At 49.9% G+C, this 26,373-nt stretch overlaps 3 protein-coding genes across 3 annotated transcripts in view; 2 read left to right on the top strand and 1 right to left on the bottom strand.

Annotated features, from left to right (window-relative positions):
• PAOX (polyamine oxidase) overlaps nt 1-1,198 on the top strand; it is an 18,507-nt gene extending 17,309 nt beyond the window's left edge. The window contains exons 8-9 of the mRNA XM_033209561.1: nt 682-746; nt 1,130-1,198. Of these exons, the coding sequence (XP_033065452.1) occupies nt 682-687 (6 nt within the window). The 3' untranslated portion in view covers nt 688-746; nt 1,130-1,198. The remainder of the gene's footprint in view (nt 1-681; nt 747-1,129) is intronic.
• The window catches only part of MTG1 (mitochondrial ribosome associated GTPase 1), a 24,003-nt gene extending 2,166 nt beyond the window's left edge, over nt 1-21,837 (top strand). Inside the window, exons 2-11 of the mRNA XM_033209564.1 lie at nt 682-746; nt 1,130-1,234; nt 2,928-3,008; nt 3,665-3,721; nt 4,001-4,091; nt 6,207-6,268; nt 6,822-6,918; nt 7,350-7,431; nt 20,644-20,756; nt 21,190-21,837. Of these exons, the coding sequence (XP_033065455.1) occupies nt 682-746; nt 1,130-1,234; nt 2,928-3,008; nt 3,665-3,721; nt 4,001-4,091; nt 6,207-6,268; nt 6,822-6,918; nt 7,350-7,431; nt 20,644-20,756; nt 21,190-21,329 (893 nt within the window). The 3' untranslated portion in view covers nt 21,330-21,837. The remainder of the gene's footprint in view (nt 1-681; nt 747-1,129; nt 1,235-2,927; nt 3,009-3,664; nt 3,722-4,000; nt 4,092-6,206; nt 6,269-6,821; nt 6,919-7,349; nt 7,432-20,643; nt 20,757-21,189) is intronic.
• Nucleotides 21,833-26,373, bottom strand: SPRN (shadow of prion protein). The gene is made up of 2 exons (XM_033209565.1): nt 25,088-26,373; nt 21,833-24,857 (listed from the first exon to the last, which is right to left on the bottom strand). Exons 1-2 carry the CDS (start codon nt 25,210-25,212, stop codon nt 24,386-24,388), a joined length of 597 nt encoding a protein of 198 aa, XP_033065456.1. The 5' UTR covers nt 25,213-26,373; the 3' UTR covers nt 21,833-24,385.

Raw genomic sequence — 26,373 nt, 5'->3', positions numbered from 1 at the left:
ACTCCAGCCTGGGCGACAGAGCGAGACTCCGTCTCAAAAAAAAAAAAAAAAGACCCGTGGAAATGGAAAGGCCCGGCGCAGTGCCTCACGCCAGTAATCCCAGTACTTTGGGAGGCCGAGGCGGGCGGATCACGAGGTCAGGAGATCGAGACCAGCCTGGCCAGCATGGTGAAACCGCATCTCTACTAAGAATACAAAAAACTGGGCGGGGTGGCGCTTGCCTGTAGTTCCAGCTACTTGGGAGGCTGAAGCAGGAGAATTACTTGAACCTGGCAGGCGGAGGTTGCAGTGAGCCCTGATCGCGCCACTGCCCTCCAGCCTGGGTGACAGAGCGAGACTCCATCTCAAAAAAAAAAAAAAAAAAAAAAAACACACAAAACCCCATGGCAGTTAAATATTCCGCCCAGAGTCAGCCATGAGTCAGGTGGTGAAGACCGCATCTGGCTTTTGACACATGGCCCACCCTCTGGCGGGGTGCCTCCCCGTCTCCCATTCCAAGGGTGTGGAACTTGGAGGAAGCGCTGAGTGGATGTTATCTGTTACTGTTACTTAGTACGCTTCACTCAGATGTGGGCTTTGTAGGTTATTTATGGTGGCGTGTCATACTGGACGGTTCAGCTTGAATCGATTACTCTAGAAAGGTTGTGGGCTCCTTCGCTGAGGCGTCCTTCTGTTTTCCAGGGCTGAAGAAGATGAAGAGCAGCCTGAAGCTGGTGGACTGTATCATCGAGGTCCATGATGCCCGGATATCCTTTCACAGAGCAGGGGAGGCCCCTCTGCCTGAAGTCATATTACATGTTAGAATTATCTGGGGGAGGCTTTTTAAAATGTGAATTGCTGGGCCCCTTTCCAGACCAGTCAGAATCTGTGGTGTGGGGTCCAGACTGCGTGTCTTTGAAACTTCCTTTTAATACATGTGTCTGGGTCACTCAAGCCTGACAGTAGGCTGCAGCGGTGGAATTCTCTAGGTAGGCTATGAAACCCCCGTTCAAATGTTCTGCCAGCTGCGGCTTTCCTCCTGTACTTGAGGAATGAATTGGCAAGATGTGACGACTTGTTCACTGATGACAAGAAAAAAAGTTGGTTGGCTGGTAAAGCTTTGGTGGAATTTTTACCTTAATTTTGCCACATCCCACTTTCAGGCCGCAACCCTTTGTTTCAGGAAACCCTTGGGCTTAAGCCTCACTTGCTGGTCCTCAACAAGATGGACTTGGCGGATCTTACAGAGCAGCAGGTAAAGGCCTTTCTCTCAGATGCCTTCAGCAGTGTGGCTGTGTTTTCCCTAGGTCGGTTGTTGTAACAGAAGAGTTGCTGGACACACACTCTTGTCAGTTTGCCCAGGCAGGCTCTGCTTTAGAAACAGCCCTTTGCTTTGTAGAAGCGTGCCAGCATCGTTTGTTATATAGCGTGCCTCCCTCTAATGTGCGCCTCGTGATCCGGACACCCAGTGAGCGCGCGTCTCTGTGGGAAGTGGCCAGGCTGTGCTGCCAGAGCCCGAGTGGTGGCCGCGGTGGCGCTCTGGATCTTTCCTTGCTGATGGGGTCTCTGTGTCTCACGTGGTGGCTGCCTGTGAGCACCTGACATGTGTCTACTGCCACATGTGACTTTCACATTTTGCTTAATTAGGTTTAGTGGCCACCTGCGGCCATTCTGGTCTGAGGTCTTCTGTGGTGGTTGTGGTGCCCCCGGTGTCTGGTTTGCCGCTTCGAACCAAGGGCTTGTCTGCCAGCCAGCTTGTGCACACCTTGGGATTTCAGAAGCACAGAGCGCTGCTGGGAGGCCCAAAGGAGCTAAAGGATTTCTCCAAAGCAAAGAGCAGAGTCAGGGGTGCAGGTGACCCTGGGCAAGGTGTGTGGAGGTAAAAGAAATAAAAAAAACAAAAAACTCAGACGTGGAACTGGCCCATTGTCCCACACAGCTGATGTTTATAGTTTGAGTAAACATAGACATGGACCCCCACCCCCCACCCCCAGTCTTTTTTTTTTTTTTGAGATGTAGTTTTCCTGTTGTCGCCCAGGCTGGAGTGAAATAGCACGATCTTGGCTCACTGCAGCCTCCACCTCCTGGGTTCAAGCAATTCTCCTGCCTCAGCCTCCCGAGTAGCTGGATTACAGGCGTGTATAAGCCCAGCTAATTTTTGTATTTTTAGTAGAGACAAGGTTTCACCATGTTGGCCAGGCTGGTCTCAAACTCCTGACCTCAGGTGATCTGCCAGCCTCGGCCTCCCAAAGTGCTGGGATTACAGGTGTGAGCCACCATGACCGGCCTGTTTTTTTTATTTTATTTTTTAAATCATCACAAGTGCTTTCACTAGTTGGTACTTTTACATCACTTCAGTGGCTACTTCTGCCTTTGGAAATGCAACTTTTTGTAGACTGGTGGGTAGCCGTCTAGTACAAGGCACAGCAGTGTCTCGCCTGGTCAGAGAAAGGCCAGTGCTTCTGAAGAATCAGGGGAGAGAGGTTGACTTGCCTCTGGGTGGCCCTGCCTTCCACCTCCCTGAGCAGGGACACCTGAGTGCATTTACTACCCAGAGTGTGTGACTTCAAGTGTGTGTCTTGTGCTTGATCTCTCCATCCATGTCATCTTGATGGACAGCTCAATAAAACCAGCTGAATCAGTGAAGGACTTGTTGATTTAAGCATCAGTCATATTTTAGGTCCACTGATGAACAACACTCATGTTTAGAAATATGATACAGCTTTGCACTGGTTTCACTGCGTGTTAGGGCTAGTGAATTCAAAAATTAACTGGATGTGGCGCACGCCTGTAATCCCTGCTACTTGGGAGGCTGAGGCATGAGAATCACTTGAACCAGGGAGGCGGAGGTTGCAGGGAGCTGAGATTGTGCTACTGCACTCCAGCCTGGGTGACAGAGCCGAGACTCCAATAAAAAAAGTAAAATGGAAATGTTTTGTGTTTTTCAGAAAATTATGCAGCGCTTAGAAGGAGAAGGCCTAAAAAATGTCATTTTTACCAACTGTTTAAAGGATGAAAATGTCAAGCAGGTAGGCTTTTTGTCTGTGTTCTCTTTGACGTTTCGCTTCAGTAGGTTCAAGGAGTACTATAAACTGTTCTATGCTTTAGTAAGAAGCAGAGCTTTGGAAAAGATCCTGGGTGCTGGTTTCTAGCTGCCACACGTGAATGTGACCTCCTGGGGCAAGTGCATCTCCCTGTACTGAGGGCACGAGGTCAGGCTGTGAACATTCCAGAATTGTAGGTGGTCAGAGTCTTTTGGAGACTCAGGTAGCTCATGTTTCCAGTTGTGTGTGGCAGAGTTTTCTGGCTTGATGTACTTCTTCATTACAAGGTAGTTACAGTCACAGCTGTCCCTGAAGCCCCAGGTCTGCCCTGCTTGTTTTTGATGGGAGGGGACGGGCATAGGTGGTCCTTGGGCCCCAGAGCTCAGTCTGACGTCTGAGCTGGACAGAGCTCCAGTTTCTCAGCACCGAATACTTGCGTGTGCTACCTCCAGATGAAGGGCAATGCCCAGTTTGCCTATGAAATGTTGGGTAGAATTCCAGATACAAGGTCTGTGTTTTCCTAACCGATGTGTGAAAGTGGAGACCTGGAATCCCTAATCCTGTTCTGAGGTGGCAGAAGGAGTGGGTCGGTGCAGAGACGTCCGACCTGGAGTGGCTCCGTGAGTGGGTGTTTGTTGCAGATCATCCCGATGGTCACTGAGCTGATGGGGAGCAGCCCTCGCTACCACCGAGGAGAGGTTGGTTGGTGGGGCCCGGGGCTGGGAGGCCGGCGTGGGATGGGCCAGCCCCTCAAGGAGAAGGTGCTGCGCCCCAGGCAGGGAGGCCCCTCCTTTGTCCTCATTCTCTTCAGTGGAAAGGGCTGAGGCCATCCCCACTAGGTGGGCAGAGCCTCTGCGTTAATCTCCCGTCTTCCCTGAGCTGGCCTGGCCTGGGGTCCCCTTGCCTGGGTGGGGTTGGAGAATCTCAGACTCTAGCGGTCAGGGTGGGCCCTGTGACTCCTCTCTCTGCCTCCACAGAACCTGGAGTACTGCCTCATGGTCATCGGGGTCCCCAACGTGGGCAAGTCCTCCCTGATCAACTCCCTCCGGAGGCAGCACCTCAGGAAAGGTACTGGCGCGTGCGGCTGGTGTGCTGATGCCTCCATCTTTCCCGGAGGAGACGTGCCTGAGGAGCACTTGCCAGTCTCCTGCTGACCCCACAGCCCCCAGCGCATCTGGGCTTGTCTCATTCAGTCCAGTTCACAGGAGGGTTGAGCAGTGGGACCAGGTCATTCTGCTGTGAATTTCACACGTAATTTTTCTCTCTTTTAAAATCTTTAATATGAGAATGGCTTTTCTAAACTTTGGTATTTTTTCATTTATTTAAATCCCTTTGATCCAGAGAATTCAAAGCGTGTGAAGTAGATAGGGCTGGATTATCAGGCAGGGAGGCTGCAAGGCCATTCCCCGATGGTGTCTGCCTTGCTGTAGCTGGAGGTTTCCTGGACTCTGGAGTTGCAGGTGCTCCTCTGTGCTCCTCCCTCCTGCCTTTTCTCAGACTCTGATTCAAAGCCGAAGCCCCCAGCACCCCTCACTGCCCCGTGTGCTCTTTTCCTTAAGTGTTTTCAAGTTTAATTCAAGTCCTTATTGGCTTCATTTTTCACATTGTAAGGTATTTATTAACAAACCCATTTGTGATGTGCGAATCTGAAGGCTTTAAACTATAGTGAACCATTATTTTACAGAGAGAGTGTTTTTGGTGCTAATCGGAGAGTTGCTACAGTCTTTTATTCTTTTTTTTTTTTTTTTTTTTGAGACGGAGTCTTGCTCTGTCGCCCGGGCTGGAGTGCAGTGGCCGGATCTCAGCTCATGGCAAGCTCCGCCTCCTGGGTTTACGCCATTCTCCTGCCTCAGCCTCCCGAGTAGCTGGGACTACAGGCGCCCGCCACCTCGCCCGGCTAGTTTTTTGTATTTTTTAGTAGAGACAGGGTTTCACCATGTTAGCCAGGATGGTCTCGATCTCCTGACCTCGTGATCCGCCTGTCTTGGCCTCCCAAAGTGCTGGGATTACAGGTGTGAGCCACCGTGCCCGGCCTATTTATTCTTTTATTTTTAAGCGTGTTATTTTTTTATCAGTGGCATTAAGTACATTTAGAGGGTTATGCAACCAGCACCACTATTTTCAAATATTTTGGTTACCTGAAAATGAAACTGTAAATACGAAGAGTCACTCCCCAAGCCCCGTACACCCCTCGTTCCACTTTCTGTGAATGTGATGACTGTAACTACCTCCTCTAAGGGGACTCACAGTACTTGGCCTTTTGTGACTGGCTGATGTCACTGATCGTGATGTTTCTCAAGGTTCGTCTGTGTTGAGTGTCAGAATTTTATTCCTTTTTAAGGCTGATCACCTCGTTGTATGTACAGACCACATCCTGTCTGTCCATTCATCTGGAGGGACACTTGTGTGTTTTTTTTTTTTTTTTTTTTTTTTTTTGAGACGGAGTCTCGCTCTGTCACCCGGGCTGGAGTGCAGTGGCCGGATCTCAGCTCACTGCAAGCTCCGCCTCCGGGGTTTACGCCATTCTCCTGCCTCAGCCTCCCGAGTAGCTGGGACTACAGGCGCCCGCTACCTCGCCCGGCTAGTTTTTTGTATTTTTTTAGTAGAGACGGGGTTTCACCGTGTTAGCCAGGATGGTCTCGATCTCCTGACCTTGTGATCCGCCCGTCTCGGCCTCCCAAAGTGCTGGGATGGCAGGCTTGAGCCACCGCGCCCGGCCATGGGACACTTGTGTTTTTTTATTCTTGCATTGTTTGTCCACAGTGGAGTAGCCTCTCCTTGGGACCCACTGAGCTGAGTCCTGGAGCGGCCAGCCCCCTGTGGACAGTGCTGTGGGAGGCAGGCTGACCTTGGGGTGCAGGGGTGGGTCCAGGAGGGGGACCGCGTGGAAGGAGCAGCTCTGGTCTGACCGCCGCAGTCTGACAGTCCCTTTCCAGTCCTGGGGAGGCAAGTTCTGGTGCATTTGTTGAATAATCTCAGCCTCTGTGTGGCTTGGAAAGTGCCGTTGCTGTGAGCTGGTTTGGGACTGAAAGTAAAACAAATCATAGACTTGGGAAGCTCATTTGGCTTTTAGGTTTTTCCATTTTGGCTGGCCAGATGTGTTTGTTACATACGTCTCCCTGCTTGTTCTGCAGCCTCTGTATTTAGTATACATTTGAGCCTCCTTTTCTCCTTTTCCTGCAGGGAAAGCCACCAGGGTGGGTGGCGAGCCTGGGATCACCAGAGCTGTGATGTCCAGAATTCAGGTGGAGTCCTCAGGGGCCAGGCCCAGCACTCTGTCAGGAGCTGTGCAGGCATCTGGCACCTGCTGACCTCTGCGTGGCTTCCTGCTGCTGACCACGCTTCCCTCCCTCCACTCAGTGTCCCTGCTGAGCACCCCCTGGCAGGCACTGCCCCCATCCTTACTCCATAGTCCTCATAGCCTTTACGCCAAACGTTTGGGGAAGGCACGCTGTTTTCCCCATTTCCAGATGAGGAGGCCACTTTGTCCAGGGCCACGCCGCGGTCAGGGCAGATTTGAGCAGCACGTCCCCTGCCCTCCGCTCCCTTCCTTGTGTTCTGTTCGGGAGCAGAAGACAAGCTGTTGGGACCTGATGCTTTTGTTTATTCTCCAAATTAATTGGGAATTAGATCCTCTGGGGAACCCTGGAGCTTGGTGAGAGTGACGCTGCCGTGGGGTTGGGTCCCCGAGGCCTTCCTCGGAGCATTGGGTGTCAGGGGCTGCCCAGGCTTCCTGAGCAGCCCACCTGGGTGGGACGCTGCCATTGCGGCCTGATTGTGCCCTCTGTGCCCACACAGGTCTCTGAGCGGCCCCTGATGTTCCTGTTGGACACTCCTGGAGTGCTGGCTCCTCGGATTGAAAGTGTGGAGACAGGCCTGAAGCTGGCCCTGTGTGGTGAGCTGGGGCTGGGCTGGGTCTGGGACCCCGCCACCCCACCTTTAGGACTGACTGTGGCACAGGGCCCTAGACTGGAGTTGTTACTGCTTTTGACCTGGTTGCTGCTGGACCTTCCTCGAAGCTTAGTGTGAGACCTGTAGTATTGCATAGCTGACGAGCTCTGGTCACTGTTACACCCTGCCCCATGAGTAGCCTTTGCTTTCCTTATTTGATGGACCGGGGCAGAGAGGTAGGTCTCAGATGCCAGGCAGGAGTGGGACCTGGGACCACAGCCGAGTGCCGTCCTCCGTGGGAGCCTTTGTCAGTGGGTGGCCTCTTCCTTATGAGCACGGTGTCTTTGGGCTGAGACTGGAAGGGATGTGTTTGAGCTTGGCAAGAGCATAGATGTGGGCTCTTTCCAGTGCTCACCTCGGCTGCTGCTTCCACAGGAACGGTGCTGGACCACCTGATCGGGGAGGAGACCATGGCTGACTATCTGCTGTTCACCCTCAACAGACACCAGCGCTTTGGGTGAGTGCAGTGAATGCAGGGCAGCCAAGGCCCCTCCTCCCAGTCACCTCATTAAAAACAAACAAACCGGCACTATAAAGGTATTATAAACACAGTAATCTGCACATTATGTAAAGCGTCCAGTTGGACAAGTTCGGGAGTATGGTTACATCTGTGAAAGCAACACAATCAAAAAACGAGTGTTCCCGTCACCCCCAGTCCCCTGTGCTCCTTCGTGAAATCAAGAAAACGAGCGTTGCCGTCACCCCCAGTCCCGTGCTCCTTCGTGATCACTCTTTCCTGCCCCTGCCCGAGCCCAGGCAGCCGTCTTCTGTCCCTATAGATTGCTTTGAGTTTTCTAGAATTCCACATAGATGGAATCACACAGGATACACACTCTTGTCGAGCTGTTGCTCGGCATGATTGTTGTGTGATCCCTGTGTGTCGTAACTGTTGTCTGTCATTCCCCCTTTTCGTTGCCAAGCGGCGTCCGGATGCCCTGTAGTTTGTCCCTTCACCCGTTAATGGATATGTGGGTCGTTTGCAGGTTTTGGCTGTTGCAGATAAAGCTGCTGTGAACTTTCGTGTACTGACAGGTCTTTGTGTAGACTGGGCTTTTGTTTCCCTTGGGTAAATACCTAGGAGTAGAGTGGCCGCATCATAGGGGAGGCATATGTTTGACTTTTTAAGAAACCACCACATTGTTTTCCAAGGTAGTTACACTGTTTTATATGCCCACAAGCAGAGAATGAGTCCTTCAGTTTCTCTGAGATGAGTCTTTTAACTGTCCCCCGTCTGAGGGGCGTGTGGAGGCGTCGCACAGCATTTCAGTGTGCATTTCCCCAATGACAGTGACGTTGGGCATCGTCATGGGCCCAGTTGTCATCCCTCTCTGGGGAAATATCTGTTCTTTTTCCTTTTTTTTTTTTTTTTTTTGGCTGAGTTGTTTCTTTTCTTATTGTTAAGTTTTAATTTTTTTTTTTTGAGACAGGGTCTCACTCAGTTGCCCAGGCTGAAGTGCTGTGGTAAAATCTCAGCTCACTGCAGCCTGACCTCCTGGGCTCGAGCGGTCCTCCCACTCCAGCCTCCAAGTAGCTGAGACTACAGGCGTGTGTCACCACACATAGCTAATTTTTGTATTTTTTGTAGAGACAGGGTTTCCCCATGTTGCCCAGGCCGGTCTTGAACTCCTGTGCTCAGGTGATCTGCCCGCCTCAGCCTCCCAAAGCATTAGTATTATAGGCATGAGGCACCGTGCCCAGTCCGTAGTGTTTTCTAATGTATTCTGGACGCAGGTCCTTCATCAGAGAGACGGTTTGTAAAGACTGTCAAGACTGTCTCTAAGTCTGTGTCTTGTCTTTTCAGTCCTCTCAACAGTGTCTTCCGAGGAGTAGGATTGTTGATTCTCATGCAGTCCAGTTTATCAGCTAGATCTTTTCCGGAGTGCTCTGGTCATATCTAAGAAATCTTTGCCTAAACCAGGGTTGTCACAAGGGTTTCCTCATTGAAGATAGTTTTAGGTTTTACATTTAGGGCTGTGATCCTTTTTGATTTTTTAGTATATGGGGCAAGCTACAGATTGAAGTGTTTTTTTTTGCACATGGAGAACCAGTTGTTGAAAAGAGAAACATTTGTTGAAAAGACTGTCTTTTCTCCACGGAACTGTCTTTGCATCTGTGTCGCACATCAGTTGTCCATATATGTGTGGGTCTGTTTGTGGACTGTTTCCTGTTGCACTTATCTGTGTGACCGACTGTCTTGGTACCTGCTTCTAATTTAATGTGAGACTTGAAATTTTTTGTCTCTTCTTTGTCAAAATTGCTTTGTCTGTTCCTGGTTCTCATGAATTTTTCAGTCACTTTGTCAGTTTCTGCAAAACTCCCTGTTTTTCTTGGGGCCAGGCGGCAGATTCCGTTGAATCTGGGGAAGAATTGACAGTATTGTAACATTGAGTCTCTGACCCATGAATACAGTGTTATCTCTTCATTTATTTAGGTCTTTAGTTTTTCTTTGCAGTGTTTTGTAGTTTCCAGTATTAGGTCTTTTATATCTTTTGTAAGATTTGTATTTAACTCTTTAAATTTTTAATGCCAAGATTTATCTTTTATTGATACAAAATGGATCTTTTCAGGGTACCTGTGACGTTTTGATACATTCATATAATGTGTAATGATCAGATCAGGGTAACTGGGATGTCGATCATCCCAAACGTTTATCTCATGCTGGAAACATTTGAATTGCTCTCTTCTGGTATTTGAAATATACTGTAGATTCTTGTTAACTGTTGTCACCTGCCGAACTTTCGAACACTGTGCCTTATTCCTTCTTCCTAACTATTCTTTAATCAACCTCTATTCATCCCCTCTTCCCCCTCACCTCTAGTAGTCACCAGTCTGCTGTCTTCAAGAAGTCCACATTTTCAGCTCCCACATTTGAGTTAGAACATGCATTATTTGTCTTTCTGTGCCTATTTCACTTAACAGAATGACCTCCAGTTCTGTTTGTGTTGCTGCAAATGACAAGATTTTGTCCTTTCTTATGGCTAATATTTCATTGTGTTTTATGTACCACATTTTCTGTATCCATCATCCTTCGATAGACACTTAGGTCTGTTGCAAATCTTGGCTATTGTGAGTAGTGCCGCCATGAGCATGGGAGTGCAGTATTTCTTCAGCATATTGATTTCCATTCTTTTGGGGCTATACCCAGTAGTGGGATTGCTGGGTCCGATGGCAGTTCTATTTGTAGTGTTTCGAAGAACCTCCATACTGTTTTCCGTAGTAGCCGTGCTAACTTACGTTCCCACCAACAGTGTACGACAGCTCCCCGTTCTCCACATCTTCAACAGCATCTGCTATTCCTGGTCTTTTCTGATAAAAGCCGTTTTAGTGAGATGAAATCTCATTGTGGTTTTGATTTGCATTTTTCTGGTGTTTAGTCATGTTGAGCATTTTTCATATACTTGTTGGCCATTTGTATGTCTTCTTCTGAGAAATATTTATTCAGATCTTCTATTTTTTAATAAAGTTATTTGTGTTTTTGCTGTTGAGTTGAATTTCTTATATAATCTGGTTATTTATTCCTTGTTGGGTGGATAGTTTTCAGATATTTTCTCCCATTCTGTAGATTGTCTCGTCACTGCTTTGATATTTTCGTTTCTTGCTTCGGGTCTTGTTGTGTCGTCCAGGCTGGAGTGCAGTGGTGCGATCATAGCTTACTGCAGCCTCGAACTGCTGGGCTCGAGACCCTCCTGCCTCAGCCTCCCAAGCCTCTGGGATTACAGGCCTGGCTTGTTGATTGTTTCCTTTGCTGTGCAGAAGCTTTTCAGCTTGATGTAAATTTTTTTACTTTTGCCTATTTTTTTTTCTTTTTTTTTTTTGCCTTTGTTGCCTGTGCTTTTGAGGTCTTACACAAAAAAAATCTGACCCAGACCAATTTCCAAAAGAATTTGCATTTCCCTTTTGTTTTCTTCTAGTAGTTATGTAGTTTCAGGTCTTAGATTTAAGTCTTTTTTTTTTTTTCTTGAGACGGAGTCTTGCTCTGTCACACAGGCTGGAGTGCAGTGGTGCGATCTTGGCTCACTGCAACACCTGTCTCCCAGGTTCAAGCAGTTCTCTGCCTCAGCCTCCCAAGTAGCTGGGACTACAGGTGCCTGCCACCATACCTGGCTAAGTTTTGTATGTTTAGTAGAGACAGGGTTTCCCGTGTTAGCCAGGATGGTCTTGATCTCCTGACCTTGTGATCCACCCGCCTCAACCTCCCAAAGTACTGGGATTACAGGTGTGAGCCACCGTGCCCAGCAGTAAATGGGATTTTCTTAATGTCTTTTTTCTTTCTCTTTTTCTTTTTTCTTTTTTTTTTTTGAGACGGAGTTTCGGTCTTATTGCCCAGTTTGGAGTGCAATGGCGCGATCTCGGCTCACTGCAACCTCTGCCTCCTGGGTTCAAGCGATGCTCCTGCTTCAGCCTCCCGAGTAGCTGGGATTACAGGTGTGCGCCACCACGCCGGGCCCTTTTTTTGTATTTTTAGTAGAGACGGGGTTTCTCCCTGTTGGTCAGGCTGGTCTCGAACTCTTGACCTCAGGTGATCCGCCCGCCTCAGCCTCCCAAAGTGCTGGGATTACAGGCATGAGCCACCGCGCCTGGCCTGATTTCTTTTTCCAATTATTTGCTGTTGGCATGATACATGCTGCTGATTTTTTTATGTTGATTTTGAATTCTGCATCTTTACTGAAACCTTTTTGTCAGTTCTAATAGTTTTTTGGTGGAGTCTTGCAGTTTTTCCAAATAGAAGATTTTGTTATCTGTGAATAAGGATAATTTTGACTTCTTCCTCTCCAATTTGGGTGACTTTTATTTCTTTCTCTTGCGTAATTGCTCTGGGTAGGACTTCCAGTATTCTGTTGAATAAAAGTGGTAGAAATGGGCTGTGTTGCAGATCTTAGAGAAAAGCTGTTTTTCCTTGTTCGATACACTGTTACCTGTGGGTTTGTCATATATGGCCTTTATTGTTTTAAGGTATGTTCCTTCTGTATGCAGTTTGCTGAGAGCTTTTATCATGAAGGGATGCTGAATTTTATTGAATCCTTTTCAGCATCTGTTGAAATGATTGTTTTTTTCCCTTGATTCTGTGTAATGTTGTATGTTGATTGATATGCATATGTTAAACCATCCTTGCAACCTTGGGACACATCCCACTTGATGATGGTGAATGATCTTTTTAATGTGTTGTTGAATTTGGGTTGCTAGTCATGTGTTGAGGATTTTTGCGTCTGTGCTCATCAGGGATATTGGCCTGTCGTTTTCTTTTTCTGCTATGTCCCTGTCTGTTTTTGTAGCAGGATAATGCCATGTACAATGACTTTGGAAGTGTCCCCCCTTCAGTTTTTTTTGAATAGTTTGAGTACAGTTGATACTAGTTCTTCCTTAACTGTTGGAAGTTCAGCAGTGAAGCTGTCAGGACCTGGGATTTTCTTTGATGAAAGACTTTTTATTACTGCTTTGATCTTGTTACTTATTGGTCTGTTCGGGTGTTTTCCATTTCTTCATGGCTCAGTCTTGCAGGGTGTTTGCATCCAGGAATTTGTACATTTCTCCTAGGTTTTCCAGTTTGTTGCTGTATAGTTGTTCGTAGTGGTTCCTAACCATCCTTTGTATTTCTGTGGTATTGGTTGTAATGGCTCTTTTGTTTTCTGATTTTACTTTGATCTTCTCTTTTTTAAATTCGAGCTAAATGTTTGTGAATTTTTATTTATTTATTTATTTATTTATTTATTTATTTATTTTTTGAGACAGGGTCTCGCACTGTCGCCTGTTGGGGAGTGCAGTGGCATGATCTCGGCTCACTGCCTCCACCTCTCAGCTTCAAGTGATTCTCCTCAGCCTCCCAAGCAGCTGGGATTACAGGCAACTGCCACTACACCCGGCTAATTTTTTGTATTTTTAGTAGAGATAGGGTTTCACTGTGTTGGTCAGGATGGTCTGAAACTCCTGACCTAGTGATCTGCGCGCCTCGGCCTCCCAAAGTGCTGGGATTACAGGAGTGAGCCACCGTGCCTGGCCTTGTTTATGTTGTTGAAATAATTTTTTGTTTCATTGATCTTTGGTATTTTTTTTAGTCTCAATTTAATTTACTTCTGCTCTGATCTCCTGATCTCTATTATTTCTTTTCTTTTTGGATTTGGTTTGCTCTCACTTTTCTGGTACCTTGAGGTTCATGGTTGGGTTATTTGGAGTCTTCTGCTTTTTTTTACTGTGTTTGTTGCTATAAACTTCTGTCTTAGCAACGCTTTTCCTGTATCCCATAGACTTTGATATACTGTGTTTCCATTTCCGTTTGTTTCAAGAAATTTAAAATATTTCTTATTCACAAAATTATCCTTATTCACAGATAACAAGAAAATTAAAAATTTAAAATTTTTCTTATTAATTTATTAACCCACTGATCATTCAGGAGCCTGTTGTTTAATTTCCATGTGTTTGTGTAGATTTTGAGGTTCCTCTTATTGGTTTCTAGTTTTATTTCCTTGTAGTCAGAAAAGATACTCAGTATGATTTCAACTTGTTTGAATTTGTTGAAACTTGTTCTGTGGCCTAACATGGTCTGTTCTGGAGAATGTTCCTTTGCTGGTGAGAAGAATGTGTGTTCTGCAGCAGCTGGTGAAATGTTCCGTAAATGTCAGTGAGACCTGCTTGACCTAGCGTGTGGTTTCACTCCAGTGTTTCTGTTGATTTCTGGCTGGAAACACCCTACAGAGAGGGAGTGTTGAAGCCCCTACTATTACTGTGTTGCAGTCTGCCTCTCACTTCCAGTCTGTCAGTGTTTGCTTTATACATCTGGGTGCTCTGGTGTTGCATGCATAGATATTTATGATTGTTATATCTTCTTGCTGAATTGACCCGTTTATCATCATATAGTGACTTTCTCTGTGTCTTTTTACAGTCTGACCTGTAAGTCTATTTTGTGTAAGTATAGCTGCTCCTGCTGTTTTTACAGTCTTTGACTTTTAGTCTGTTTTGTCATCTGTAAGTACAGCTATTCCTGCTCTTTTCTTTTTGGTTTCCGTTTACGTGGAATATGTTTTTCCACCCTTTGACTTTCAGTCTGTGTGTGTCTTTATAGGTAAAGTTGGTTTCTTATAGGTAGCATAAGTTTGATCTTGTCTTTTATCCGTTTAGCCACTCTGTATTTTTTGCTTGTTTTTGAGACAAGGTCTCACTCTGTTGCCCAGGCTGGTGTGCAGTGGTGTGATCTTAGCTCACTGTAGTCTTGAACTCCTGGGCTCAAGCAGTCTTCCCACCCCAGCCTCCTGATAGTTAGGGCTACAGGCATGTATCACCACACCTGGCTATTTTATTTATTTATTTATTTGTAGAGGCGAGGTCTTGCTATGTTGCCCCGGCTGGTCTTCAACTCTTGGCCTCAAGTGATCCTTCCACCTTGGCCTCCCAAAGTGCTGGGATTACAAACATGAGCCGCTGTGCCTGGCCTACTCTTATGTCTTTTAGTTGGAGAATTCAGTACATTCGCTTTCAGTATTATGGATAAAGACTTAATATTGCCATTTTGTTACTTGTTTTCTGATTGTAACTCCTCTTTTCCTTATTGTCTTCCTTTGCATGTGGTTAAGAGATTTTCTCTGTTGGTATGTTTTAATTTGTTGCTTTGTATTTTTAGTGTATATATTACATGTAGTGTACCATCAGGCTTACAAAAAGCATTTTATATTTATAACAAATTATCTCTGTGACTGTACGCTAGGTACTCAGCAGGCTGAGATAGGAGGATTGCTTGAGCCCAGGAGTTTGAGGCTGCAGTGAGCTGTGATCATGCCATCACACTCCAGCCTGGGTGACACAGTGAGACCTCTCTTAAAAAAAAATTATTTTAAACACATGATGCCTCATCTTTGATCACAGAGGAAAGTATAGAAACAAAAAACTAAAAAATTCTGTACTTTAACTCCATCTTTCCCCCAAAGTTTCATTTGTTATTTCAATTTATTTGTTTTTATATTGGCTGTCTCTTTACAGGTTGCTGTAGTTATGATTTTTGATACATTTTTCTTTTAGTCTTCATACTAGAGATGTGAATGAATGCACACCACATTCACAGTATTATTCCGAGTCTGTGTATTTACTTTTCCCAGTGGGTTTCATGCTTCACATGTTTTCTTTTTGTACATTAGTGTCTTTTTCTTTCAGATTGAAGAACTTTTTTTTAAGCATTTCTTGTAAGTTGGGTCTGATGAATTCCCTCAGCTTTACTTTTTCATGTTTGAAGGTGTGTCCTGAGTTGACAGTTGCATTTTTTTTCCTTTAGCACTTGGAATATATCACCCCACTCCCTCCTGGCCTAGATGGGTTTCCTAGTGAAGCCTCTGCCGCCAGGTACATTGGAGCTCCTTTATAAACATGTTTGCTGCTTTTCTCTTACTACTTGTAGGATTCTTTTGTCATCCTTGACTTTTGAGAATTTGATTATTATATTCTGTAGGGTAGTTTTATTTGGATTAAATCTGTTTGGTGATCTCTGACCTCCCTGTACCTGGACATTTACGTCTTTCTGAAGGGTTTGAAAATTTTTCTGTAATTATTTCTTTGAATAAACTTTCTGCGCCTTCCTCTTGCTCAGTTCCTTCGTGAACCCCAGTAATTCTTAGGTTTGCTCTTCTGAGGCAGTTTTCTGTATTTTGCATGTGTTCTTCATTCCTCTTAATTCATTCTTCTTTTTTGTGTTCCCTCTTCTGTGTATTTTCAGATAGCCAGTCCTCAGGCTCACTGGTTCTTTCCTCTGCTTGATTGATTGTGCTGTTGAGAGCCTCTAATGCGGTTTTCAGATCAACAAATGTATTTTTTAGTTCCAGGATTTCTGTTTGATTTTTTTTTTTTAAATTTCAATCTCTGTTAAATTTGTCTGACAAATTTGTGAATTGTTTTTCTACGTCAGAGTTTGCTGAGTTTCTTTTTTTAACTGTTATCTTAAATTTTTGATTTGAGCGCTTACATGTTGCCATCTCATTAAAGTTGGTCATTGGCTCTTTGCTTTGTCTGAGAAGGTCACAGTTTTCCGTTAGCTGTTGTTTCTTGTGCACATATGTCTGTGGTTTTGCATTCAAGGATTTGTTATCTAGGCTTTCCTGTCTGGCATGTTTTGTTTTTTCTTGGATGTTTGCTTAGAGGTTCGTTGCAGCTTACTGTCTGCCTGGAGTTTCTTCACTTCTCTGGTCTCATCCTCAGATTTGAGTTCTGGAATATTGCTGGTGATATTCTTGGTGCTGGATGTTTGGTTTTGGTTTTGAGAGGGTGAGTGAAGCCAGATTACTTCTACTTCTCTATTTGGTGATGTCATTGCCTCTATTAACTCTTTTAATATTTTTGATGCTATTGTAAATGGTATTGTTTTTATATTCAATTTTGATTTTTCATTGCTAGTATGTAGAAGTAGAATTGAGTTTTGTATATTGATCTCGTTATCTTGTAACCCTGCTAAACTCATTTATTCATTCTAGTAGCTCTTTGTAGATTCCAATTAGATTTTTTACCTAGATAATTATGTCATTTGCAAATAAAGATCATCTTACTTTTTCTTTTCCAGTCCAGATGCCATATTTTGTTTTCTTGCTTTATTGCACTGGCTACAGTCTTCAATACAATTGGCAGGGTTTTTTTTAGTACTTGAGATGTGGTATATCTTTTTTTGTTGTTGTTCCTAATCTAAGGTAGGAAGCTTTTAGTCTCTTACCATTAAGCACAATATTAGGTATGGGTGTTTCTTAGATGCCCCTTTTCAATGGAAGAGAACCGTCTGGCTAGAGGCTTATTAATTTTATTGATATTTCCAAAGAATCAGCTTTTGGTTTCATTGACTTTCTATTGTCTTTGTTTTTTATGTCATTGTTTCTGTTCGATATTTATTTTTTTATTTCTACTTTGCTGATTTTATGTTTGTACTACCAATTATTGTGAGGGGGGTATTGAAATTTCCCACTATAACTGGATTTCTCTATTTCTTCTTGCTGTTCTATCAGTTTTGGCTTCCTGTATTTTGAAGCTCTGCTGTTAGGTACAGAAATGCTCAGGAGGTTGTTACGTCCTGTTGATGATTTGATGCCTTTGTCATTATCAAATGATATTTTTTATCCTTCAGAATATTCTCTGCTCTGAAATCTATCTTGTCTGATATTAATATAGCCATTCCAGTTTGTTTTCTTTTGTTTTTTTGAGACGGAGTCTCACTGTGTTGCTCAGGCTGGAGTGCAGAGGTACGATCTTGGCTCACTGCAACCTCCGCCTCTTGGGCTCAAGTGGTTTTCATGCCTCAGCCGCCCTAGTAGCTGGGATGACAGGCATGCGCCATCATGCCTGACTAATTTTTGTATTTGTAGTAGAGAGGGGGTGTTGCCATGTTGGCCAGGCTGGTCTCGAACTCCTGGCCTCACGTGATCCTCCCGCCTCAGCCTCCAGACTGCAGGGATTACAGGCGTGACGTGATCCGCCCGCCTCGGCCTCCAGAGTGCAGGGATTACAGGTGTGAGCCTCTGCCTCTGGTCCATTCCAGCTTATTTTGATTAACAGTAACATGGTGTATCTTTTTTCTATCCTTTTATTTTTAGCATATTTGTGTCTTCATATTGAAAACATGTTTCTTATAGTCTGCTTCTTTGTATTGTTGGATTTTGCTGCTTATCCGGTCTGATAGTCTCTGCCTTTTAGGTATTTAGGCTATTTACATTTAATCACTTAATGTGATTATTTATGGATTTAAATTTATTATCTTGCTATTTGTTTTCCATTTGTCTCAATTTTTTTTTTTTTTTTTTGAGACAGAATTTTGCTCGTCACCCAGGCTGCAGTGCAATGGTGCGATCTCGGCTCACTGCAACGTCTACCCCTCGGGTTCAAGTGATTCTCCTGCCTCAGTCTCCTGAGTAGCTGGGATTACAGGCACACGCCACCATGCCCAGCTAATTGTTTTTGTATTTTTAGTAGAGATGGGGTTTCACCATGTTGGCCAGGCTGGTCTTGAACTCCTGACCTCAGGTGATCCACCCACCTCCCAAAGTGCTGGGATTTCAGGTGTGAGCCACCGTGCCCGGCCTATTTGTCTCAAGTTTTGTTTTCTTTTGTCCTCTGTCTTGCCTTTTTAGGATTGGATATTTTTAAACGATTCTACTGTATCTTATTTGTTAGCTTATTGTCTACAACTTTTGGGAGACGTTGCTTTAGGGTGTATAGTACGTCTTTAAGTGATTTTCTGTTTTTCTTATCCTGATCCTTGTGCCATCATCATGATGATATATTTTACCTTTACATATTTTATAACCTCCAGATATACTTTTTTTCTTCATACAATTATCTTTTAAAGAAATATAAAATCCCAGAAAAAAAGTTTTATATATTTTGCCATCAGTTTACCATCCACACCTTCTCATTTCTTTATGTAGGTCCAGGTTTCCTTCTTTTACTTCTGTCTGAAGGGTTTCCTTTAATATGTATCGTAAGGCAGGTTTGCTGGTGGTGAATTCTTTCAGCTTTCGTCTGAAGGTGTCTTTATTTCACCTTTGTTTTGAAAGGTATTTTCTCTATGTATAGAATTCCAGATTGACGGGGTTTTTTAGTGCTTGACAGGGGCTGGTCTCCCTTCATCACCTGCGTGGTGTCTGATGAGCTGTCTGCTGTCGTGTTTGTTTGTTCCTCTGCTGCTTTCAGGATTTTCTTTCTCAGTGCTTTTGAGCAACTCGATTACGATGGACCTTGGTATGGTTTTCTACCGTCTGCTTGTAGTTCATTGAGATTTTTGGATCTGGGGCTTTGTAGTTTCCATGAAATTTGGATCATTTTGAACCTTTATATCTGCAGACTTTTGTTCTGTCCCTCTCTTCTCCTCAGGACCTCAGGCATGCAGGTACCAGGCTGCTTGGCTTCGTCCCACTGCGGCTCAGTAAAGCTTTGTGCCTGTTTTGCGGTTTCTGTTGCTGTGTCTTTGGGTTCACTCATCTTTTCTTCTGCAATGTCTGATCTGCTGTTCATCCCACTCAGTGGTTTTCATAGTTTTCACTTCTGCAAGTTCAGTTTGGATTGTTTTAAAAAATATCTTCCATGTTGCAGCTTAGATTTAATGTCTTGTCTGCTAATTCTAACATTGGGTCAGTTTGAGTTGACTGATTTTTCTTCTCATTAGGGGGTCTGTTTTTTTCCTTTGTAGGCCTGGCAATTTTTGGATGAGATATATATATATATATTTTTTTTTTCTTTTTTTGAGATGGCAGATGGCATCTCACTCTGTCACCCAGGCTGCAGTGCGGTGGTACGATCTTAGCCCACTGCAGCCTCTGCCTCCCGGGTTCAAGTGATTCTCCCGCCTTAGGCTCCCAAGTAGCTGGGATTATATGTGTGTGGCACCACACCTGGCTAATTTTTGTGTTTTTAGTAGAGACAGGGTTTCACCATGTTGGTGAACAGGCTGGTCTCAAACTCCTGACCTCAAGTTATCTGTCCACCTTGGCCTCCCAAAGTGCTGGGATTACAGGCATGAGCCACCGTGCCTGGCTGGATGTCATGTATTTTGAGTTTCACCTTGTTAGGTGATGGATATCTGCATTCCTGTAAAAATTCTTGAGCTTTGTTCTGGGTTAGTTCGGTTATTTGGAAACAGTCCCGTCCTTTCAGGAGTTTTAACCATTGGCAGGTCTCGGGAGTGGTCAGGGGTGTCTTCTCCAGGCTTGCTCCTCTCTCCTGGGACAGCTTTTTTGGAGCACCAGGGGGCCCTTGAGGCTGCTGATTGAGAGCTCACGCTTGCTGCTTCCCAGAAGTGAGATTTAGAACCCATGTTACTCAGGGTGCTGATGCTCCCACGGGCTCTGAGCTCATGTCTTGCTTTGCTGGGCCTTGTGGTAAGTCCTGTGTTACTGGGTCATGCTGTGACCAGGTCCGAGGGCACCAGCCTCCTCAAGGTTGAGCCTGTCCTCGTGGGAGCCACGAGACAGGTTCCCTCACCCCTGGCTGTCAGGAAGGTTGGGAAAGTGTTGGGTCTGGGTTACTTGGGCTCCTGAGGCTTAGGGCGGTGTTTGTCCCTGTGAGTTGCTGCTCTGTGCTGGCCTTTCTCTCCAGGCCTCTCTGCCCAGAGTCTGCACTGTGAGGAGTGCCCGTGAGAACCACTGGGTGACGCTCAGCAGTGGTGGGTGCCTAGTCAGCCCATGCTGGTCCGTGTGCTAGGAAAACACCGCTCAAACACCCAGCTGGGTGGACGATGCAGGCGTACTGGCTGCCTGGAAGTCACCGAGTGCCATCCTTAGCAGCAAACAGTGTGTTTGCAGATGGTCTGCTGTGCTACTCTTTTAGTTTCCAGGACCTGGGCCTGCACAGAGGCCTGCCTCTCCCTGCCCCCGGATAGGGTGGATGAAGCCTGTGCATGTGAACAGCTGGTATTCCTCCCGTTGCAGCAAGAGCTCCAGTGGTGGGAGCCACCCTCCATGCTGCTGGCCATGGCCACACAGGACAAAGCTCAGGGATGGTTCTTAGATAGTGGCTCTCCCCCGGAGCCCAGCACCAGTCACCTCCAGTGTCATCTTCGTCATTCACAGCACTGCAGTCACTGTCACCCACAGGAGGTGCCTGGCCATGGCCTTTGTGGCATTCAGGAGGAAGGGCCCGGCCTGGCTGACTGTGCACCTGGCTGTCTGCGTGGAGTCAGTGCTAGGTCCCCTGGTACTGACCTGCAGCCTGTGTGCAGGTACGTGCAGCACTACGGCCTGGGCAGTGCCTGTGACAACATAGAGCGTGTGCTGAAGAGTGTGGCTGTGAAGCTGGGGAAGACACAGAAGGTGAAGGTGCTCACGGGCACAGGTGAGTGAGGTTGCTGACGCGGGCACTGGAGCCTCACCCCATTACCCAGGGGGAGCCCGGCCATCCCCAGAGGAGGCAGGGAGGAGAGGAACGTCTCAAGGAGCATGTGGGTGGGTCTTCTGGGACTGGGTTTCAGGGCAGGGGAGCTACAGAAAGTTCTGGAGAGGAAGGGCTCGTAGTCCAGGCTTCCGAGGGTCCATCAGCCCTGCCGCTTGATGGGCAGTGCTAGGTGGACACCTGCAGGCCTCATGTGCCCGGCCTTGGAGGCTCCAGGCAGCGCAGCTCCAGCTGGTTTCTTTCTGAGTGTGATCCTGTTCCCTGGGCCTCCCTGATGCCACCCTAGAATGTCTTAGGGCTGGTCCCTCAGGTGGGTAAGGGCTGGGCCCGTGCTGCTGTGAAGGCTCCTTCCTCACTGAACCCTCCCATCCCCCAGGTGACGTGAACGTTATTCAGCCTGACTATCCTGCGGCAGCCCGTGACTTCCTCCATACCTTCCGCCGCGGGCTGCTGGGCCCCGTGATGCTGGACCTCGACGTCCTGCGTGGCCACCCCCCGGCCAAGACTGTGCCCTGAACTTGTCCGGGTGGGGAGGGCCAGAGGCGTGTGGCCTCCCAGACCTCCTGACCTGGTTGGTTGAGGCTCAAGACAGCTCACCTGGTCCAGGAGCTCCACGCTGGCCACTAGGGTGCTGTGTGCTTTCTGGTGCCCTCACGGCCTGGCTAGCTCCAGGGTCCCCAGTTCCAGGGGCCAAGCAGGTGGGAGTGGACACTAGGCTTCCCAGGTGACGTCCCTGAGCAGCTCCGCATGCTTGGTTCTCCCGGAGCTTCCTGCTCAGGCCTCTTGAGAAATGGATGCTGTCTCAGAAGGAGTTAAAACTATAACCTGTAACCTTTAAAATCTCCAATTAAAGGGCCTGTTTCTTCCTGGCCTGTGAGGTGTACCATAGTGCCTTGGGCCTGTGTATTAAAGCTGCTGTCACCAGTGGAACCTAAGAAATGAGCAGGTTGGCAACTAGGGCTTGTGTTGGAGGCTTTCGGTCCAGTGTCTTGCAGTCCTACAGCAAGTAAGAGGCTCGCTGCCACCAGAGAGGTTTATTTCACACAGGCGCACGCAGACACAAACGAGACTCCCAGCAGCAGAGCCCAAGCACTGGCTTCACCCCTCAGTGCCCTGGGGCATGTTCCAGGGCAGAGTTGAGGGGGACGCCCTGCACATGGCTTTGCTGTGCAGAGACTGGAAGGCCGCCCGGCATGGGCAGTAGAGACCCCCTGGCCTCTGAGCACCTAGCTCACGGGTCATGGGTTTCTGCATTAGTGGGGCTGAGAGGTGTGGGGGCCCCTCCAGCCCCATTATCGGTGCACCTGAAGGTCCACAGCCTGCGTCCTAGAAGAGGGAAGAGGAAGGAAGGTGAGTGGGGCTGGGGATATGGACTGAAGTGCTGTGGGGCCTGGGGCCAGGGACATCCTGTGCAGAAGCTCCGGCCTCTTTCCGGTGGTGGCCTGGCCTTCCCACAGCAGCCTCCACCACGGCCCTGGTGCTCAGCGGCCCCTCCTTGCTGGCTAGCTGTCTCTGCTGCCCCGTACCCCACACACTCATCAGCCTGAAGTTAGTCCCCGCATGCCACCTGCATCCTGCCATAACCCTGACTGCCTGGGCCGGAAGTGTTCAGATTGGCTGTGTCAGATGCTGATGTGCTGCAGATCACGATGTGTCCATCACATCTGGAACATTCCATCAGCTTGCAGTGCTGTGGTGTGTGAGGGTCTGGTGCAGCTCAGCCCATTTTCCAGGTGGGTGTCTGCAAAGTCAAGGGGGCTCCGCTGGGTCTCCCTACTTTGAGGAGACTCGGACCACTCCCTGCCTCCTGGGGAGATGGCAGAAGGGCTCCTCTGCTTATGAGGATCTGGGGCAGGGCCTGGCCTTGGCCTGCTGGTCTTGGTGGCACTGAGCTTGGTCTGGAAGGGGTGGGGGAGTGTCTGGGCTCACTGGGCCGGGGCATTGCTGGCAGTGTGGATGGGAGGCTGCAGGGTGCTGCCTTCTGTGGCTTAGTGCCCCGGAGCTAGAGAGCAGTGCTTGGTTGAGTCCTGCCAGCAGCTTCCAGATCCTCACCCTGGCCAGCACCCAGGCCAGCTGGGGAAGGCAGAGGCTGGCAGGGCCCATGGGGGGTGCTGGTCTCAACTTTGGTGTCCACTGAGTCCAGAGGCTCAGGCCCAGGAGGGATGTAGCCTGGCAGCGGGCGAGGCTCTCACTAGGGCATGGAGAGGGTGAGATCCTAAGGCCACGGGGGGCCAGGGAGAACCCATCCTACCTCGGATGAGTCGGGTGACTGGAGAGCTAGAGAACGTGGCAGACCCAAGACCCCTCAGTGCTGAGCCCATGGAGGATGCCCCAGGCTGGCAGGACTGGGAAGCAGAGGCCGGTCTTAACACAGGTGTGTCCAGTGCTGGAGGCAAGTCCTTGTCGTGACTGTCCGGTGCCACTCCTTGTGTCTCCTGTCCTTGGGTGGTCAGAGCCCTTGGAGATGTTGGGGGCTCAACCTCTTGCATGGGTGTCCTGCTGGGCGCCGGGGCCCGCCACTGGCCCCTGCTTGCTCCGTGGTCTGAGTCAGCTCCTGATGCACTGAGCAGGCCATCAACTGCCGATCTGCCATGCCTCGATACCCAGGCCCTGTTGCGAGGCCTGGAACAGCTGCTTCTGAGGAAGGGGCTGCCTGCAGGGAAATCCGCGTGCTGTGCAGCCTGAGCTGTGCCCAGGGAGGGCTCTTCAGCGGGATTGGCAGTGGCCGTGCCCTGAGTACAGGCAGAACTGGGATGCCTGAATGTGAACCTAAAGTTCAGAAGATTTGGAAAGCTCTGGAATGTGTTGGGTTTTCCCCCCGAAATGGGTCCTAAGGAGGGTAAAGTGACATGTTTCAAGTTGTTGGAGCAAAGTGGGTCTCTGACGGATCTCAGCCTGAGTGAGGGTGTGGGGCACAAGGCCTGGGCAGCCCCTCCAGGGCAGGGTGTGTTTTCCCATCAGCTGCAGAGAGCCAGGATGGACGTTCCTCGGAGGGACAGTTTCCCTGCCTGGGAATGTTCCTGGGCTGTGAGATCCACTCGTCTCTTCTGGGCAGGTGGTTAGCACCTATCGTTTTCCCCTCACTTCCCCCAAATCCTGAAGTCCTTTGGTCCATTTCATTGCTTGTTTTGGGGAGGGCCACATTCCTCAGGGCCTCCGGGCAGAACCAGCCTGAGGTCGTCTCCCTGCCCGTGGGTCACCACAGCCCCTGGGCAGGTGAGGGGAGCCGGGGTGGCTTTTGGGTTCCTGGCCTTGGCACCTCCCTTTGGGCGGCTCTGGAGCGTGGCTGGGCGGTGGGTACAGGAGCCACAGGCCGCTGCCTTTCTGACTGGGGGGACCCTAACATCCTGGAGCGGGGTGGGGCAGGATCCATGGTCCCCTCGAGGTGGGAGGTGGGAGGCTGAGGCGGCGTGGGCAGGACACTGGATGGCGGGTCCACAGGGACAGCCTGCAGCTCCTGCCCCAGCTGGGGCCCAAGACCGTGGGCAAGGGAGGAAGGGGGAGCCCAGTCCAGGGGATCCTGGGGACGGCGCGGGCCGGGGGCCAGATGTAGTCCCCGAGCCCAGCCAGGCCTAGGGCCACAGCAACCCCAGGGCGCCGAGGGCGCCGCCCAGCACGAGACAGAGACTAGGGCTGCGCGTGGGTCCAGCGCCTGAAGTCCACGCCCGGTAGCTGTAGATGCCGGGGCCGGTCCCGTTGCCTCCGGGGACCCCGTCCTCGTTGTCCTCCAGGCCGCGCTCCCCCGGTCCCGCGACCCTTCTCCAGCCCGAGCCCGCTGCCAGGCCCGCGGCTGCTCCCGCCGCCGCCCCAGCCGCTGCCCCTGCCGCAGCCACGCGCAGGGAGGAGCCAGGGGCACCGTAGCGCGGCGCCGGCCTCACGCGCACCCTCGAGGTCCCGCGCGCGCCCCCGCGAACCCCTCCCCGGGCACTGCCCCGCGCCCCTCCGCGGCCGCCCTTGGCTGCGCCGCTGTCGCAGAGGAAAGCGGCCGCCAGTAGCAGAGCCCAGCACGTTGCAGGTGCCCAGTTCATCTTCGTGGGGCCAAACCTGCGGGAAGAGAGGGAAAGGGCCCTCAGTTTCCATGGAGATCGGGTCCCCAGGGACGGAGGGCTCAGAGCTGGAGAGCAGAGGGACCCTCGGCTTTTGTGGGATCAGGGTGCCCCCAGCATCTTGGAGGCCCACGCAGGCCTGGAGGGCGCGGTTTAATCTCTAGCATCAGGGACTTGGGCCTGGGGGAGGCGCTGGGAAGTGGCGGGTGGGGCAGGAGGGTTCTGCACCTGAAGGTTGTGCACCTGAATTGGGGGCCTTGAAGCGGGGCAGGAGCGCCGCGGTGGGAGCGTCCAGGCCTCGGGGGGCGTCCAGGTCCGGGGGGTGTGGGGCAGGCCTGGGGGAGGGTCGCCATGCTTCTGGGCTCTGCACGCGTTGCTGGGATGCAAGGTGGGGGGAAGCATGGGGCAGGGGCGTTGTGTTTGGAGGATGCGGTAGCGGGACCAAGAGGTGGCTCAGATAAGGGTCTGGAGCGGGGACGGGCGGTGCCTGGGCCTGGCGCCCACCTTTGGGGCCAGAGCCTGGGTGCGGGCCTTGCGGGTGCTGCGGATGTCAAGCGGCTGCTGACACCGTGCGGACCCCGCCCCAGCAGGCCCGTACCCCAGGGACGGTCCCTCCCGCGCACTCCCAGCGCTCCATGCCGTCCCCGGTCGCCTAGTTCAGCACCTGCCGGGGGACAGGACGGGGTCGAGTAGCGGGGTCGCCCTCGGACGCGGGTATCCGGGCGGCGGCTGCATCCCCTGCCTGCGCCGCCCCGCACTCCCGGCTCTGTACCCGCCCCAGCCTCCCGGCCTTACCCGCCACGGGCCTCAGATGGAACCGCGCACCGGAGTATCCTCCCCAGGGGCCGCGGCCGAGCGGGAAGGAGCGGGCGGGCGGCGGCGCAGACCCTCAGCCGGAGCGCGGAGCCGAGGCGCCTGGGTTTTGCGCGAGGCCTCCGCCCTGGGATTGGGGCGGGCAGTCGCGGAGGCGCATCCTGGTGAGCCGGTGGGAGGGGAAAAGGACGTCCCCGTCCCCCATCCTCGCGGCCTCCCGTCCTCCGTCACCAGCCCCCTCCGTCTCCTGCATCACAAGGTCCCTTCCCCGCGGTCCCCCGCGACCCCCGCATCCGGCCCTGCTCCACTCGCCCGCTTCCTCCCCCTCCTCACCCTGGTCCCCACCCGGGCCCATCCGCCTGTGAGTTCCGGTGCCCGGGGATGAGGGCCGAGGTCTTGAGAGGAGAGGGTCCCTGTGCCGGCCCCACGGAGGCCCGAGCCCACGCCGTGGTCCCTACCCCGGCAGGTGCGGCTTCTCCCCTTGTTGTCAGCTGCGGGGCCGGGCAGGGACCTCAACCTCCGACCTTGTTTCAGGGAGGATGGGGTCGACTCTCACGATCCCCAAAGGCCTGCCACGGCCCCTCCTGGGCCAGCTGCCTCCCTCCTGTGGATTCTGATGCCACCTGGGCCCACAGCGTCTTCCCAGCCCAGGGCGGCCGCGCCTCCGGTGAGTTTCAACTGAGGGCGCGCCGCCAGCTCTG

The sequence above is a fragment of the Trachypithecus francoisi genome, unplaced genomic scaffold, assembly GCF_009764315.1.
Source record: "Trachypithecus francoisi isolate TF-2019V2 unplaced genomic scaffold, Tfra_2.0 Lachesis_group9, whole genome shotgun sequence".
Classification (NCBI taxonomy): Eukaryota; Metazoa; Chordata; class Mammalia; order Primates; family Cercopithecidae; genus Trachypithecus; species Trachypithecus francoisi.
Note: the sequence above shows the minus strand (reverse complement) of the source record. Positions and strands in the feature narration are given on the sequence as shown.

Bases quoted from the DNA above. Each gene is read 5' to 3' on its own strand.
- SPRN (XM_033209565.1), bottom strand. From the start codon at position 25,212: ATGGCGACCCTCCCCCAGGCCTGCCCCACACCCCCCGGACCTGGACGC. The intron at 24,858-25,087 runs GTGCAGAACCCT...CTCTTCCCGCAG, and splicing joins TTCAGGTGCACAACCTTCAG to GTTTGGCCCCACGAAGATGA.